The 18389-nt window shown below is 35.5% G+C and overlaps 1 protein-coding gene across 12 annotated transcripts in view; it reads left to right on the top strand.

Annotated features, from left to right (window-relative positions):
- The window catches only part of IKZF2 (IKAROS family zinc finger 2), a 155722-nt gene extending 137987 nt beyond the window's left edge, over positions 1–17735 (top strand). For all 12 annotated transcript variants that reach the window (XM_047720979.1, XM_047720986.1, XM_047720980.1 and 9 more), the window contains 2 exons: positions 4743–4886; positions 10598–17735. In XM_047720979.1, coding sequence (XP_047576935.1) covers positions 4743–4886; positions 10598–11319 — 866 coding nt within the window. In that variant the 3' untranslated portion in view covers positions 11320–17735. The remainder of the gene's footprint in view (positions 1–4742; positions 4887–10597) is intronic.
- The last annotated feature ends 654 nt before the right edge of the window (positions 17736–18389 follow it).

The following is an 18389-nucleotide window of genomic DNA, read 5'->3' as shown; positions in this document are numbered from 1 at the left end:
GTTTAGCTTGAAGAAAAAAACTTTAAACGCCAAAGTATATAATTAGTTTTTTCCCCCTTGCCAGAAGAGAAAAATGAAAACATGAACCAAAAGATAGCTAGCTTTATTTTTTTTTTAATTTTCTTTCTTTTTTTTTTTTTTAAAGATTTTATTTATTTATTTGACAGAGAGAAATCACAAGTAAGCAGAGGCAGGCAGAGAGAGAGGAGGAAGCAGGCTCCCTGCTGAGCAGAAAGCCCGACGCGGGGCTCGAACCCAGGACCTGGGATCATGACCTGAGCCGAAGGCAGCGGCTTAACCCACTGAGCCACCCAGGCGCCCCAGATAGCTACCTTTAAAGCAAGAATATATATTCTTAAGTTTATGCTTGTAATTATTTGAGAAAGGGAAGCTCTTTATTGCAGTTTAGGGAACATTTTTAAGAACCTGTAAACTTCTTCAACTTGTTTTCATTGGGTAACATTATTTCCTTCATGAAGTCATTCAGTAAAAATATATTGAATGTTATAGTTGTTTCACATCATAAAAAGTACTAGAGACACAAATAAAATACAATCCCTACCATAAGGTACTTACCAACCACTGGAAGAAATAAACCAGTAAACCAACAGAACACTGTCTGACAAGCTTTATAGGGGCATATAGGATAGATGTCCAAATCAGACTCTGGGTGTCCAAGAGGGATTCCTGGGGAAAGTTATGTTTGAGTGGAGTTTTGACAGGCAAGAAGGCAGCTAAATAAATGGAAGAGTCCTTTATGCAGAGAGAACAGCATGTGTGAAGAAAAAGAAGCCTAAAGAGCATGGTGAGTTAAGGACCTACAAGTAACCGGTAGAATTAGAGCACAGGTTGTAAGGGCAAAAGAAATTAGAAGGTGATAAGATCAGAGAAATAGTCCGAGAACAGAATATCAAAGGCCAGTTGTGCCAAGCAAAGAATTTTGTACTTTACCCTAAAAAATAATTGTGGATTAACATTTAATTGCTAGAAATATAGGACATCAATCAGAAGAGTCAAAACAAAAGCAAGTAGATCATTGCAACATTCTCCTGATTGGTCAATAGTCTAGAATATACAGTTAAAAATTGAGAACTGAAGATGTAGAACCTAAAATACGTAGTACCTCCATGTGTGTCCATGAAGAGGAAGTGGTAGAGAGAAGGGAAAGGAGACTGGGTGAAAGGAAGAAACCTAGCATTTGCTGCAGATGTTTAGCATGGATGACCAGGTAGATAATGGTGCCATTCAAGAAGGTGGTGATAAGGAAAATAGGAGAACGTTTAGGATGGGAAACAGAGATTTCAGATTTTGAACACATTATCTATTAGGGACCTGTGAAAGACTGAACTGCCAAATGAAACTGTCTGAGAGGAAGTTGAATATATAGATCTCAAGTTTTCAAGAGAGGTCTGGGTAGGAAATATATATTTGGGAGCCATCGTTATATAGGCGGTAGCCTGAAGTAATACGTTTTCTAAAGTCATGTGGGTAACTACAGAGTGAGACATCTAGAATACCAACAACATACCAACATGCCAGAAAGAAAAAAAAGACAAAAAAAAAAAAAAAAAAGGGAAAGAAAAGAAGAAAGAGCCATGAAGATGAGTAAGAGCAGAGAATGAGAGAATGGGAAGCGATTTCAGAAGCCAAAGCAAGCAAGTATTTGCACCATCGGATGTTGTCAAGAAAATAAGAGAACTGAATTTGTTTTATATATAATTTGGCAGCATGGAGAAAATGTATGACAGTGTAGAAGACTTCCATTATTTTTGCCTGCCCTACATACCTTCCTTCTTCTTTTGATAACAAAGTTTCCATTTTCCTTTAGAGGACTGTCTCCCATTGCATGAAGCCATGTCAGAACGGTCAGCCTAGGTTCTCTGCCCTCTCTTATCCAGAGTGTGGACATGTGACCTATAATCCAGGTCCTTCAGCTTCTCTCTTCTTGGATTTTGAATTATCAGGGGACTGTGGTACAAATAGCTATGTTGGGAACACTCTTAGATGCTTCTGTCTTTAAGATTTTTCAATGTGACGAGATAATGAAATAGTACAAATATGAAATTATTTGTATCTTGGTTATAACATCAAAAGTAAGGTCAAGGAGGATATCTGGTTACCAAGTTTGCTCTAACAAGTAAGATTAGTTTATTAGTGTTTTCTTAGCCCAGATAAATCTCTATATGTGATTGTTGCCTTATTGAGTTAACTTAAGAACTTGTTTTGGGTTTCAAGCCCAAACACTGTACCCAGATCCTTGAAAGAAAGAAAAAATTGAGATTAGTTACATAATTGAGAAAATGTACCAGATCTTTTCCCAATGGCAGACCTTAAAAATATATCAAACTTGTTTATGAAAAGTCAACACTCAAATTATGTCTACAAAAGAATAGTATAACATAATGACTAAGGGCCCAGACTCTAGAGCCCAGCCACCTAAGGTAAACTCATATAGTCCTTACTAACAAGATGTAAACCCCAAGGAATCTCTGAGGTTTTGTTGCCCCATCAGTAAAATGGAGATGGTACTTATCTCGAGGGGATTATTGAAAAGATTAAATAAATTATTAAATCCAGTCTTAGAACAGTACTTAGCACATAGTATGTATCAGTTATTATTATTGTTGTTGCTGATATGGTAGAAACAGGATCAATATTTGATATGTGAAAGGCTGATATAAAATAAAAGTAAGACTAGAGCTCTGACAAAGTCATTGTTTTCAGTTCACATGAGCTTCATTGAACTTGGGACAAATCATCTGAATTGAGGTGGATGTGGTGTGGGATAGTTCGCACACCCAGGTTTCGTTTTGAGTGTTAAATATGTGCAAATATGAAAATTCAAGGTTAGACTTAGAGCAAAACTGCCAAGTTTTAGACTACTCATTTCAAAACTAATTAATATATTCAATTTGGGGGCAAACCCCGCTAACCAGTTTTGCTGTTTTTCTAGCAAAATTTACAACAAACCTTTTTTTCTTTCCTTCTTTCATTTTGGATCCTAGTTAGTGACATATTTTCATCTTCAGTCTGTATATGGCCTGTTTTTTAGCTTTATAGTTATGTTTAATAATGTAGTAAGTGCCTATAAATTCACCACCCGAAACAAAAGTTAAGATTCTGATAATCTGTATCTAATTAATGGTTCCTAACCATATCCATTCTCCACTGCCATTCCATCCTCTGACCACCCTTGTTTGAATTTTTTGGTCAGCCTTTCTTTACTTTTCTTTTTAAGTTCTTGTTTTTATTTTAGTTGTTGCTGAAAGAGGACATAATGTTTTATGTACTATCTTGGAATTTATAATTTTCCACTTGATAATATCATGGATTATGTCAGTACAGAAAATGACCTGAGTGTTTCCTTACTTCTAATTTAAATCCAGTAATTGTGGCATCCCTTGTCAATTGTAGCCATATCTTACAGACATTGAAGAGTAAATTTTTCTTTCCTATCCCCTGGACTATACTAGGTTAACCCAAAACTTAGATTGAGTATCAATTTCTTTAAACATGTCCAAATTAGGAAAACATTTTTCTGTTGCCATTTTTCATTTCTTCAAAATCAGCAACCTGTATTGGTTATTAAGTAGGTCACCTGAATTGTGCACTAGATTTTCTTAACTTTCATCTCCTGCTTTCTCATTTTATTTTAGTGTCCATCCTTATAAATGAGAATGTATTGTTTTTCACGTAGTAGAACTATCCTTTACAAATGAAAGGAATAGAATAAGTCATTTTGCAGTATATGCGGAGCAAGTAAAAGTAGTCTAAGATATGAAACCTTTAGGCTCCCAAACAGTACTGGCACAGGTACAATTTAGAGAAAGCAACCATAATCAAGAATAAGTTATGGTCTTTCCTGTGAACATTGGCTTCTGTCATTGATCTCATCTGTATCTGTACCCTTAAACATAAGTTCTGTGTCTGTACTATAAATGTCCATCTCTAATGTCAGTATCTCTGAGCTCATCTGTTAGCCCACAGCAACTTAGACAAATGGGATGAAAAGGGAGCAGCTCTGGAGAGTTTACGCCAAGTGAATTAGAGCAGTTGTTTAGTGAGCAAATATGCCAGTTTGGAAATGGAATTTTCTTATCCTGCTGAAGAACTTTGTTTAAAATAAATTACAGCCATAAAGCGGCCACTTGTGTAGACATGCTCAGAATTGGAACTCCTTCATGGAGGCTCCTTTGTGCAGGTATTTATCTGCTGCTGATAGGGCTAAAAGCTCACTCAGCTCATCAATAGGAAATCTGCTACAGGAAAATACATGGGAGGGGGAAAAAAAAAAAACTGGTTAAATAATGTGCTGTTACTCCGTGTGTCTGTTTAAGCTTTCCTGCAAAATAAAGTTGACTTACTTAAATTGTTTTAGAAAAATAAACTCCAGAAGCCTTGAAAATAGTGCAGTCTTAAAGTGGTATTGATTTTAATCAATGTTGAAAACACCTTCAGAGGAGTAAGATGAGAAACAAGATGAACATGTTTGCCACCAGTAGTGGCCAACAGTTTATGTCATTGATCTGAGAGTGACTCAGATAAAAACAAATCCTGTGTGTGTATGTGTGTGTGTGTGTGTAAAATTAGAGCGTGTACTTTAACACTAAAGATCGTTCTTTCTACTTTCATTCAAGCACACTAGCTTATGTTTAACACATATTGAGTGGCATATCCAGCTTTGTAGCTCTTAAAATGTTGAAGAAATTATCAGATTGCATCTTTTGTATGGTTTTACATAGTACCTCCTATGGAAGATTGTAAGGAACAAGAGCCTATCATGGACAACAATATTTCTCTGGTGCCTTTTGAGAGACCTGCTGTCATAGAGAAGCTCACAGGGAATATGGGAAAACGTAAAAGCTCCACTCCACAAAAGTTTGTGGGTAAGCATTACAAATGATTTTACTTCTTAAAAGGTGGTTTTAATGGGCAGAAGTAGGTTCCCATGTATTAGAAACATAGATGGTATATTTCAGCTCAAGAGATAAATAGACATTTCTTTTGCCCATTATTCATTTCTACTTTATACTGTTCTGTGGGTACTACACTTACACACACACACACACACACACACACACCCTTAGATATATGGACCTAGGAAATAAAAGACTGACAGAAGTTGATATCTCAAAATGAAATTATATAGAAAGTATAGTAGTATATAAAATGAAATGTTCATTCATTTACAAAATAAAAATACTTAAGCAAAATGATGTTGCCTAGAAGGCAGTTTTGTCATCTCTTTTCCAGTTTGCATTAGTGCCAGGTCTTTAAACTCTTTTCTTTACATGATACTAGTGCTTTCTCTGTTTAATCTGGAATTAAGAGAAATCTTTTCCCCCCAAAACTCTGCATTAGAAAAACAATGCTGCAGCCTACATTCAAGAGCTTTCATATTTGGATCTTTGTTTTCATCCAGCCTATGATTTTGAAACAAAAAAGATTAAATATGATATACTTAGAATTTTCTTTTTCACTTCCAAGTCCTTATTTTTAATAACATTCAGAGTTGGCATCATTCTGTACGCTCTAACTCATAATGTGTCTCTAAGGATGCAAAAAGCATCCCAGCTTTTTAAGAATGTCTAAAAATAGTGATTCTATATAAAGAATTGCCATTAATTATATATGTAATATATCTATTCTTACAGACTTTATATAGGGTAAAAATTAGAAGAGAAAGATTTTCAAATAGATTCTCACGTTCTAGTGTCAAAGAGTACTGCGGAACATCCTGCTGTGGGTTGAGTGGTGAATGGGAGACAGTATTCTCTCGTTATTTCAGGGAGAGAAGGCTAATAAAATTCTTTTACTCCAATAATCACTTAGAGATTTCCTTCCAATCTAAAACTGAAGAACTGACAAATCACCAAAATATCATTTTAAGACAAGCCGGAGAGATTTACTGACAGAGCTCACTGAAAAAAAAAAAAAAAAAAATGCTAGAGACCAGCCCTAAGGAATCACAGTTGGTCCTAGGTCAATTTAAAGCTCCAGCAGGAATACTCAAACGCCTGCCTTGGGCCCCAAGTTACTTTTCATTCTGTCTTTCTCCCTTCCTTTTTATAAATAACTATTTTTTTAATTGCCATTTCATCGGTTTTATAAACTGATCAATTTGATGGATGTCCATTAAAATGCCTATATCCCAACTAGACACTAGTATCGTTGGAAAAATATGCCTTTACATCTTCTGAATCTACTTAGTTCTGCTCTTTGAAATATTTCTGTTTCCTATGACTTAGGGATACTAGTCCCAATTTGATTTGATCACATTCCTTAGAAAAGAGGGACAGATTCTTTTTAAATTACATTTTGATTTTTTTTTTAAATTTCTAAAAAAAGAAGTAATAAAATAACATTAGATTTTTTGTTAGGAATTTAGTGGTATTTTTAATTTGGATTATCCTTTCTAACAAAATACAAAAACAATCACATGCTGTCTCTGTAATTTTTTAAATAAATTCCTTTTTACCATGTTCCTCAGTTAAATACTACTCTTTGACCTTACCACGCCTTCCAGACCAACAATCCCTATACTTTCTACATATCTTTTTGCATCCTCCTTTCTTTGTCCTATCCAGCTTAGATCCGTGGTTAATCACTTTTACCACTCTCTTGACAATATTCTTGACTCTCTTATTTTGTTGCCTTTCTATCACCTTCTCTTGGTGAAACTCCACTCTCCAGTGAGAAGAGGAGCATCTTTCCCATATCTATAAGCTGCTAGTACTTGTGGAGAAAATCCCACAGCCTTACAAATTGGTGTCACTATAAATCAATGAATAAGTATCAGTTGTTCCATCCATGTGTAGCAGCCCTCCTTCAATCCATCCTACAACAGTCCTCGCTCCTGCTCAACCCTGGGGCCATTTCAGCATTTCTTTCTTCTCCACAAACACTGTATCTTACTCCTTGATGGTATTATATCTCAGCTTACAGGGAGCAAATCAGTCAAAATAGTTTCAGCATAATATCACTGATCTTATAAAGATTATGTGTATTTATATGAATACTTTTTGTCTTCTTTGTTTCAATAAAAGAAGTATCCCTCTTTCTAATTAAGATTCATTCCTCTTCTTGTGCTCTGGAATTCTATCCCAGCCCCCCAAATATCTTACATTATTATTCCTTTTTCTCACTTGTATTTTCAACCTCTTCCCTCTCTTGGCATTTTCCTTTTTTGTATTTAATACAGTAAATTCTCATCATTTTAAAAAAAAAAAAAAAAACAAAACTTCCCTAAAACCCAAGTCTCCTTCTAGCTACTACCTACTTTTTCCTTCTCTTCAAAAATGGGAATTGTTGAAAGAGTTCTCTCTCTATGCTTGCTTTCCATAATTTCTTTCTTTCTACTCATTCCCCAGTATATGCAGCCTGGCTTTCTTTGTCATTAAGGTCACCAGTAGCCTCTATAGTGCCAAGTGCAGTGGACCCTTTTTAGACTATCTTATACAACTCCTAGAGAGCATTTGCCACTCTTAAATAATTAATTCCTTTTGAAACACTTTTTTCCTTGGTATCTGTGACATTGATCTTGCATTTCTTCAGCTTCTTTGCTTCTTCTCAGTCTTCATTATGAATTTGCCCTTAACAGCTATGCAAATGGAGCAAATAGACTAATGGAGGCCTCCATTCTTGGGCCTCAATATTTTAATATTTTAAATCAAGCTGAAAAATTATTGTGTCCTACCCTTCCTAACTTGGAAGATTGAGTTCAAATAAATATAGAATCCTTCAGTTCCTTAGAGTTCCACACCAGACCTTGACAGCCTGAGCAGAACCATCACCTAACCTGCAGCCAGGCCCCTCTCTTAGACCTACTTCTGGTTATGTCCAGTACCAAAAGGAGGGCCTCATGCACATGTATGTAGACTTCTCAGCCTGTGCATTCTAGTTCTTCTCACATTGGACCCCACACACAGCACATGAAGAGTAAGTAGTGTGTTGGCCACTACTCAGACCTAAGTGTATGAATACCAGCAGCACAAATTGGTGCTCTGGAGGAGAGACCCTGTGACAAGGACTGTGCTTACCCTTTGTGCAAGCTCAGTGCCATTTGAGCAAGGAATTCTGGGGCCATGGCTATGTATATGGTCTATGCCGTCCTCTCCAGATAGGCACATTCCCTTGGCTGTATACATTCCTCATTCCATGAGGAGCAAAAAAACTCTGTAAACATGGGGCCCAGTGCAAGAATCCAACTTGCCTTGGTCTGGGGAGGCATTAGAAGTCTTGGTGTTCTTCCAGGTTCTATTTTTGACCTTCTCTTCTTCACCCTTTATCTATGCCTGGGTTGTATCTTCTCTTCTTATGGCTTCAGAAGTCACTTTCTATCAGCTGATGACTTAACTATCCACATCTCAAGCAGAGGTCTGTCTCCGAAATTTGAGACTATATTTTAGTAGTTACTGCACCATGACGTTACTCAATCTTTCAAAGTGTGAACTCATCATCTTTTCTATCTCATTGCCATCCACTAAGTTTCCTAGGCCAGAAACTTGGGCTCCGTGTTTGACTTCTTTCTCTTTTGCATATTCTAGGTCTAGATAATCACCAAGCCCTAGAAACTATATTTTCTAAATGTTTCTCCATTCCATCCAATTTTCTCCATTTCCACTGCCAGTGTACTAATTCAGGCCACCATGATCTTTACGGCAATAACTTCCTAAACCATCTCAACAAAAAAATGCCTAACCACGTCACTTCCTCGTTTAACCCTTTTAATCCTTATTGCCCTTGGGTAAAATTCAAATTCCTTAGCTGTTGAATAAGCCCCTTTATTATCTTTTCCATCTTCCTCATCTATTTCCACTCTCAGCTGTATGGTGAGATATAAGTAATCCCTTGACAAGTCATGCCCTCTTGCTTCTGAGCCTTCCTACCAGCAGCTCCACCCCTACATTCCTTTAGTTGGCTAGTATTTGTCGTCACGTTCTTATCTCTAATGCCACTTTCTTCAAGAAGTCTTCTTTTACTCCCCTAGTTGTGTATTCCTTTTATTTGACCTCATAACATATATCACACTGTATTAATAATGAGCCCTAAATTGCTGTCACTCCCTCTAAACTGAGCTTAGAGAATTTAGATTAGATTTGTCTGGCTCACCTTTTAAACTCTTAACAGTGTGATATCTTAAATTGAATGCCATGAGATAAGGTCTCATCATTTTTTTGCTTCCGTTTTCATTACTCTGATCATTTCCCTTATCTTACTTTGGGGACCACTCTTCAAACCTGAAATTAATGCTAGCTATCTGAAAGTGTTTTTCCAGAATACTCTTCTGTGGACATTTTTTTAATCAACATTACAAATTAGGCATCCATCTATAACATACTAAACATTTATAAGAAGTCCACATATATTTTTAAGAAGTCTTTATCTGTGAGCTTTACCTATCAACACAACAAGCAGTTAGTAGGAGACCACATTTAGTGACAGAGTTTTAAAAAGATAAAATATGCTATCCAAAGCTGGCAGTATTTAAAAGAGAAAAATTAAAATTACTTCTGCTTTATGCACAGAACTCTTCATGGTTAATCTTGAAGTAAAGTATAAATTAGTCGAAGTAACTATTAAAGGGAAAACTACAAAAATCCTTCAGTCAAGATAAAGTATTGAAAATTAACAATGGGTGTACATACCAGCACCATTGCCCATATATCTGAATAAGGAAGGGGTGGTGTAAAAATGATGAATTCTCCATTTCAAGAAGCAAAACAACAAATCATAGTATTTTCCAAGTTTATAAATAATCTATTTTTGGAAATAACTCCTATATGTATACAGTCCTAAATTTCATTTAATTTATCAAACAATACAACTTTTTTTGAGAGAGAGAGAGCAAGTGCAAACCAAGCAGATGGGAGGGAGCAGAGGGACAGGGAAAGAGACAGGGAATCTTAAGTAGGCTCCATGCCCAGCACAGAGCCCCACCTAGGGCTCCATCTCATCACCCTGAGATCATGACTTGAGCCAAAAAGACACTTAACCAGCTGAGCCACCCAGGCACCCCTAAACAACACATCTTTTAACAGTATTTTTTAATTCTCCAGGGTGACATATACTGACTCTATAATTTTTTTTTTCTAACATAGCCATCAAATCAACCAAATTAACCCGATATAACAGTGAGGTGACAGATGTTATAAGCAGATCACTCTCGCTTTTGTGATCTTTGTGGCTTGGTCACCGATGTCTAAAATATGCAAAACAGGCATAGTCTCTGACTTATTTTCACCTGGTATTTCTTTTTCCAACTATAGTCACTGAGCTGTAGACAAGTGGAAATTTTAATTGAGAATGAAAATAAGATAACACAGTCAATCAGACCTTTCAGGCTAGATGCATTTTCATGATGGCATTAAAACAAGTGCAAATGGCTTGTGAAATTCTTATTACTAATCCTCTTTGCAGGTTGAGAGTATTTGTGAGTCTCAGCAGAATTAAAGAGCCCAAATGCTTGATCTAAAGAATAAGATTATCATATTACAGAACATGGAGACGATTAACTTTATACACTTATGTTTTAATCCAATCACTAATTTTGTTGTATTTTGTTTGTTTTTTACTTTTCTCACCCTCCTCCTTTCAGGGGAAAAGCTCATGCGATTCAGCTACCCAGACATTCACTTTGATATGAACTTAACATATGAGAAGGAGGCTGAGCTAATGCAGTCTCATATGATGGACCAAGCCATCAACAATGCAATCACCTACCTTGGAGCTGAGGCCCTTCACCCACTGATGCAGCACCCGCCGAGCACAATCGCTGAGGTGGCCCCAGTTATAAGCTCAGCTTATTCTCAGGTCTATCATCCAAATAGGATCGAAAGACCCATTAGCAGGGAAACCTCCGATAGTCATGAAAACAACATGGATGGTCCTCTCTCCCTCATCAGACCAAAGAGTCGACCCCAGGAAAGAGAGGCCTCCCCCAGCAACAGCTGCCTGGATTCTACGGACTCAGAAAGCAGCCACGATGACCACCAGTCCTACCAAGGAAACCCTGCCTTAAATCCCAAGAGGAAACAAAGCCCAGCTTACATGAAGGAGGATGTCAAGGCTTTGGATACCAAGGCTCCTAAGGGCTCTCTGAAGGACATCTACAAGGTCTTCAATGGGGAAGGAGAACAGATTAGGGCCTTCAAATGTGAGCACTGCCGAGTCCTTTTCCTAGACCATGTCATGTACACCATTCACATGGGTTGCCATGGCTACCGGGACCCACTGGAATGCAACATCTGTGGCTACAGAAGCCAGGACCGTTACGAGTTTTCATCACACATCGTTCGAGGGGAGCACACATTCCACTAGGCCTTTTCATTCCAAAGGGGACCCCTATGAAGTAACAAACTGCACATGAAGAAATACTGCACTTACAATCCCACCTTCCCTCAGATGTTGACATATCTTTTTTTTTTTTTTAAATATTATTACTGTCATTAATTCTTACTTTGTGGACGCAGTGTCGTTTGCTCTTCCTAATTACAATAAGGAAGAAACAGAGGAGAGAAGGGACAAGGGATATTGTTTCTTGATAACTTGGCTTGTTTATTTTGTGGGAATTTAAGAGCAGTTCCATTTCTGCCATGCATAAATGTAAGGTACATCATGCTTTGAGAAAAAAATCACTTGATTCATATAGATTCACCTGAGAGATTCTAAGTTGCCACTGATGTTGAGGATTATGATTGAAGGCAGGAAAGTTTAGAGTTTCTGGGTAGAACTTTTGCAGTTTAAAGTGGTATAAGTAATTTTACTCTTCAAGGAAGAATTTTGTTTCAAAATGTAAACTTTTTTTCCCCCCTCTATAGATCATAGAACACAAACACATTGTTACTTTCAGTGATAACTCCTTGGATGAGTTGTTGTGGGTTCTATGTTTACTTCCCCAATGGAATTTATAATACGATATGTTATACACTGTACCATATAGGAAAACTTTTGAACTACAGGTAGTTAAGGACACCTACAATACATCTGAGGTCCTATGATCTTATTTTTCTAAACTTAAGCACTGTTTTCCATAGTTTTGATGACTGGCATTTTATAGACACCCTGGCAGCCTTACTTTTAACACCTTTAATGAATAGAATTTTTATCTAGTTTTAAGAATAACATATGGTCTAAGAGTGGCTAAGAGGCAGTCAGTAGTTTCCAGAAAGGACCTCTACTTTTCATAAATTTGGGAAGTTTTCTTTTAAAGTTGTAATGTGATGGCAGCATAGTATCCGTGTTTGTTTCTAAAAGTATGCTTACGATCGTCACTTTATCAGCATTTAAGCAGTGTTAACCAGTCAGCAGAAAAATATAATTAGGCTAACAGTAGGGGGAAAAAACCCACTCAGAAATCCCTTTTCTGGTATGTCTCTTTTCACTGGTTTTTTCAAGCTGTGACCACCCAGTGTTCTATCCATAGTCCATCATCTTTTACTATTTGAGTAGAAGATCATAAAAATCTTGCTATAGATTTTTGCTTTCCAAATCTTGGAGCAATTACTAATTCTACCTGAATGTGGTAACTTGAACCCCATAAGGTCGTGGAACTAGGGCTATTTATTCTAGTATTTCTTCAATAATAATATTTACCACTTTTGGTGCAAGGAAAAGGGAACTTCTTTGTAACCTGTACATTAGACTATAGATAAACAAAAAACAAAACTTATTTTTACCCTTCTTGGAGTCTAGAAGGTAATCTAACCTCCAAGTGAAAGTCACCATGTCCTGCACATTTTTCTGTCTTGAAAACATTCAACTATGTATAAGTCCTTGTCAGAAAGGAATCTCAATCCCTTAGTAAAAATTTTCTCTTCTTTTAATCCATACATACGTTGCCATTTTTCATGTGCAAATTTTTTATTTCATTTATAAGGGTGCTGTTTTTTCTCTGCAGTCCAACAGCATTAGAGGGGAGAAACCAAATGCGATTGAGTCATTTGGATCAAGTCACACTTGGATGCAGAACTTGCTGCTTGTGTTGAGGGAGGACAGGCCTGTCCATGACTGGATTATCTGTTAGCCATTTATGAATACTGATTCTGTTAAGCAGTAACTGATAACTGCTCTAACAACAACAACAAAAAATCATTAAATAGGATGCTGAAACTGTGTAATACAGATGATGTGAGAACTAGCAAGATTAGAGACCTATGGACAGAGAGGCAAATCTGACCCCAATACTGACTGTTCTTTTCTCATTTTCTCATTTATCATCTGCTGATTTAAGCGACTTCTAATCACTAACACAGCTAGAGCTAAGCAAAAATGATTATAACTCAGCTCTCCTTTACTGGCCCCTCTTGTAATTATTTTTGGAGAAATATCCAAACTGTTCCTTTAAATCAAAGAGAATGTACCAAAACAGAGACATGAAATGTTTTAAATAGAATGTCACCTTTTTTTTTCCCCCTGCATGCTTTGGTACATTGTGAACATACAGTATATCCAAAGGAAAAGCATGTTTTTGAGACTCCCTTACTGCCCCTACCCTAACCACTCAAAAAGATTAGAATTTCATATATTTTTTTTTCCTTTTTGGAGGAAGCTAAATAATTTAAGGTTCCTGATTCTGTGTTTTACTGCAATTTAAGGAAGCATTTGGATGGCAGATAATATGTTCATCACTTTGGCTATGTGTGGATTTCTGCTGGCATCATCTAGGAATTTTCTTCCTGTTCACTGTTTGTTCTTTTCAGTGTATGAACTATCATGTACCTTACTGCCCTGGGATGAAGCTGAATTTTAGGTGGACCTAAAGAGTTGTCTAATGCCCCATGAAGACCGTACTAATGTACTCTCCTTTTCTCATTTCACCTCTTTGGAAATCTCTTTTATTGAAGGGACTTAGTATTTGTGAGAGTGTATTTGCTACAAGTGGACACTTATACTTTCTTATCTTCACAATATGAGGAACAGAAAGAGGTAAAGATGGCTCAGGGTGTGGCAGGGACAAATGAGGACGAGGTCAATTCAAATGTGCAGGTTAGAAAGAATTTTTGTGGGCACAGTGCTTTCTGGGAAACTCTGAATGGCTATATTTGCATGCCTCCTTCTTCACAAAAGGAAATATGCAAGTTGTTAGGGCCTAAAAATAAATATGAGAGTCAGACACCAAATAAATCAAGTTTTACATAACAGTTATATGCCCAGTTTATTTAGGTGAGATTTCACATTACAGAGTATTTGAGGGGCATGAAAATGGGTTAGCCTCTATTTTCTAGTTTGGCAAAAATTCAGAAATTCATTACATTGCTTTGCCCTAATTTTGCCCAGAAATTTATCTCCAGCTCCTGTTGAAGATGTGTGCTGCCTCTCTCTAACAGTGGTCAATCACTTTTAAAAAGCCATCCTAATCTGGCTTTCTTTCTAGAACCGTGAAAATGACCAATAAGCAGATTGGAAGAGATTTCAAGTCGTTAAAACATTCCGTTGAGAATTTTCTGGTGGGACAAAATGGGAGAATGAGAGACTGGGATTTGGATTTGGCTACAAAGTAGGGTATGTTTTTCCCACATACATAAAACCAATTGTATATGTGCAACAGTATATGTTTGTACATACATACACACTCTTTTAAAATGAAAAGTCATGAAAAGGAGCAATTAGTGACCACATGTGTTGCAAAAGCACATAAAGAGTTAAAATTATAATACCTGAGCAATTTATGAAATTTACCAGATTGTATTAACAAATATTAAAGAAGTTATTAGTGTGTCTTTAGGACTAGTTCAACTATTAAACTTAAACCTTGGGTCTTTACAGTCTATTTCCAGAAGAAGTCAAAACACACAAAAAGATCTTTAAGCTGATTTGGTGTAACTTCCAAAGTGAAAGAAACACAAATAACTTTGGAATAGGAAGATACAGAAAAGAAAAATGATTAATTTTACTTGTTAGCAAAGGAGAAAGACCAGAATATTTTAGTGAGCTTGATGTTGTTTTTCCTTACAGTTATTGTGTATCAGTTATACACCTCACAAAACTATGAAGTCTTTATATGTTATAAAGATTTTACAAAATACACGTTAGTGAAAGCATTTAGATGAAAATTACGTTTTACTTACTCCCCAAATGTAATTTCATCCTGTCTCCAAAATGATTCTGTAAAGTAGAAAAAAGAACAGAAAAAACTACAAAAATACAAACAAAAATCTGCATGCCCCTAGTGTCAAGACAGAAGTTGGATCATAAGAGGTACTGGCTACATTATTATTATTATTATTATTATTTTACTTTGAAAAGTTTGTTTTACAAAAAGGGATATGTTACATATGTGGTCATCTTTAGTTATATTTTATATATTATTTTAGTAAGTACTATCCGTATGGGGTTGTCAAAAAAAAAAAATCCCCAAATGCAAAAGAAAAAAAGAGTAGGGGTGAAATTGAAGTTTGTATATATGACAGTTATCTTAGATATGTTTTTAAACCTCCAGTTTCTGCAAAATAATTAAAATATACAGTAACTGGTATCTTAAGATCCTGACTTTAATGTATTAAATACTTATAAAATTTCTTTATATTGGTGCCTTTTTAAAATGCATTGAGAGAGTGTTGGTTAGCTATAGTAGCGCTACAAACACTTTTATTATGTATTTTTAAAAACCACTTAAATTTGAGTACTATAGAATACATCTTCGTGTTCTTAGGGCAAAACTATTAGAGGAATTTCCAATACAGAGAATTTCAGCTCATCTGTTTAAAGTAAAAGGAAACTTTGAAACAAGATTTTAATCTTACTAGTTTGATAGTATTTCTGAATACTGTTCCAAGATCATGTAGATAAAATATGGCATAGAGGGAAATTTCAGCTGTGAATTGCGTTTTGGTATGTGGTGTTTGTTTGTTTGTTTGTCTTTAAGGAAGAATAATTTCTAGTATCACACAAGGCTTTACTAGTGGAATTTTTGGTCAATAAAATACAGTATTGTTTTAGAATTTCATTTACAGACTAGTGTACTAGTCTGAGAACCTGTCTCCTAATCTGTTAATGTTTTATGGAAAATGTAAAGAAGCAGGTAATTAATTCTCCTTGAACAAAACAAAACTGAACAGTCATATCACATTGCTATTCTCCAAAGCATAATCTCAAATGGTTTCCTACCATGATTGTGTATTACTTGCAATGGATGTGTTAGGATATGACAGCTTTTTAAAAAAAAAACAAAAACAAGCTGCTTGTTATACAAAGCAAATGTCATATGACCAAGAAGCTGTGATATGCTAGTGTTTCTTTTTATCATAGTGTATTGCTAGGCCAAATAATAACACCTTGAATATTTTTACATTTATTGCAGAAACCTAAAATTTTGGGATTTCCATAAAGTTTTTATGTAACATTATATTTCTAGCTTCTTAGTTTTTTCTTGCTGTACTGTAAGTTTGTGGATATTATTCACATGCACTCTTAGAAATAAGTTCCTAATTCTGTTTGTGGGGTTTTTCTCCCATAACATTGCATTTGTATATTTTCTGTATAAATTTGTTGTGAATTAACCTTTACCCCATACAGAGAGTGGTACGTGAATGACTAGTTTTCTAAGATGTCCTTTTTATTGTGAATAAAATATAAAATTTAGAGGCCCTCTGCTAAGCCACATAAAATATAGCATGTAATTTCATAAAGGTACAGATAAGCCAGTTTGCAGTTAACTGGGCCCTTCAAATTACCTCAAGTGACACACAGTAAGAAAAGCTTCTCAAACGGGTGGAGGTCACTAGATCCCCTACTATGCACTTATCAGGATTCTACTTAATTTACTGGAAATGGATTTTTAAAAAATGAATACACTGTAACAAGGGAAGGACTCTGGGTTTTGGTTTTTGTTGTTTTATTATTTTGTGTGCGTTTTTTTAAGTAGTTCAATTTCTGAAACTGTGATAAAACATTTCGAGTGTCAAGCACTCTCAGATTTTGAACATATATCGCTTCCCCTTCTGTGTAACGAAATTCTTTGTTAGCTCTTAAATTTTTGTCTCCTCCCTGTACCCTCCCTCTTTTGTCTGCCCTGTCTGCATCGCCTCCATCACTGCCTCGGACATCTCTGCCTCTCTTTCCCCCACTGGTGTGAAGTTTAGGTCAACTCTTCTGATTCATCGGTCTCTTAAGTCTTAACATTTTTTGTGTGATTTTGTTGGCTGTATAATTTGCTGACATATTTTTATACTCAAGTGTAGTTTTATATTAAAAAGAGAAGTAGTTGGATTAAAAATAGTAAGGTATATAACCCTTGTGCTACTTTCATTTTCAAATATTGGGTACCTAAAATAGGACTTCAGAGATTATGTCATCATAATATGGTATGTTTGCCTTCCTTTTTTGTTGAGTTTTCCTTCTAAAATGTATGAGAGATTAAACAGTTTTTTGCAAGAATTTAGAAAGATGTTAAAAGTCTAAAGCAAAAAGTCTTAACTATCTCCCAGTTGGGAGAAAATGCTTTAACATTTACTATAATAATATTCCAGGTTTGGAGGGGGCTCTCCAGGCTTCATATTTGCTCTTAATAGTTGGATCTTTTAGACCATGTGTTATTTGCAATCCCACAATGATTGCTTCTGCTATTTAGTTCAAAAGATATTTTTCTTTCTGTACAAGTGCAATACTTTCCTTGAAGTCTTAAAAACTATGGTTTTTTTTTTTTTTTTTAATACTAACCTATTCTTTCTTTAGTTAATGACAAAAGAAACCCTTGAAAATCATGGTATGTTAGTTAAAGGACACAACAGGCAAAGAGAAAAAAAAAGAACAAAAAGAAAGAATAAAACACTCCATAGTCAAAAGATTAGAGAATGTCAAAACCACTAGTCTAATCTTATGGTATCTATATTTAGGCTAAATTTTCATTGGAATTGGTAATCTTTTGCCTGAGAAATGTGTCCTAAAGTTGAAAAAGTTGCAATTTTTAAAGACTTAATTTCCTTCTTACCCTTGCCCGGTGTTTTAAATTAAGAACCTAATACTTTTTTATTTCATTTTCCTTTTCTTGGAAATGAACCTTAAAATAAAAGCAAAGCACTTAGCTCAATTTTAAACACCTATCACCTACTGAAGACAGTTTTTAAGAAATATTTGGAGCACTGTTTTCATACAAATTTAAGTAAGAAGTATTTTTCGTATCATACATATTTATATGTAGAATGCTGGTTTTCTTTTTTTATACCTGTGTCCCTATAGTAAAACTGCTGTATTGTAAATACATGTTTTGTTAAAAGATAACATTTCTTTGGCATTTCTTTTAAAGGCAGTTACTGCATTTGTATAGTATGTGTCTTGGCCATTTTAGATTTTTTTCTTTAACAATACCAAAGGTAATTAGACTACTTTAAAAACTAATTGCTTGACAGTTTCTAGGATATTTTGAGTTTTAGAAGCAAAAGAAAAAAAAA

Source organism: Lutra lutra, chromosome 3, assembly GCF_902655055.1.
Source record: "Lutra lutra chromosome 3, mLutLut1.2, whole genome shotgun sequence".
Classification (NCBI taxonomy): Eukaryota; Metazoa; Chordata; class Mammalia; order Carnivora; family Mustelidae; genus Lutra; species Lutra lutra.
The sequence above is the reverse complement of the archived record's forward strand: the minus strand, read 5'-3'. Positions and strand labels throughout refer to the sequence as shown.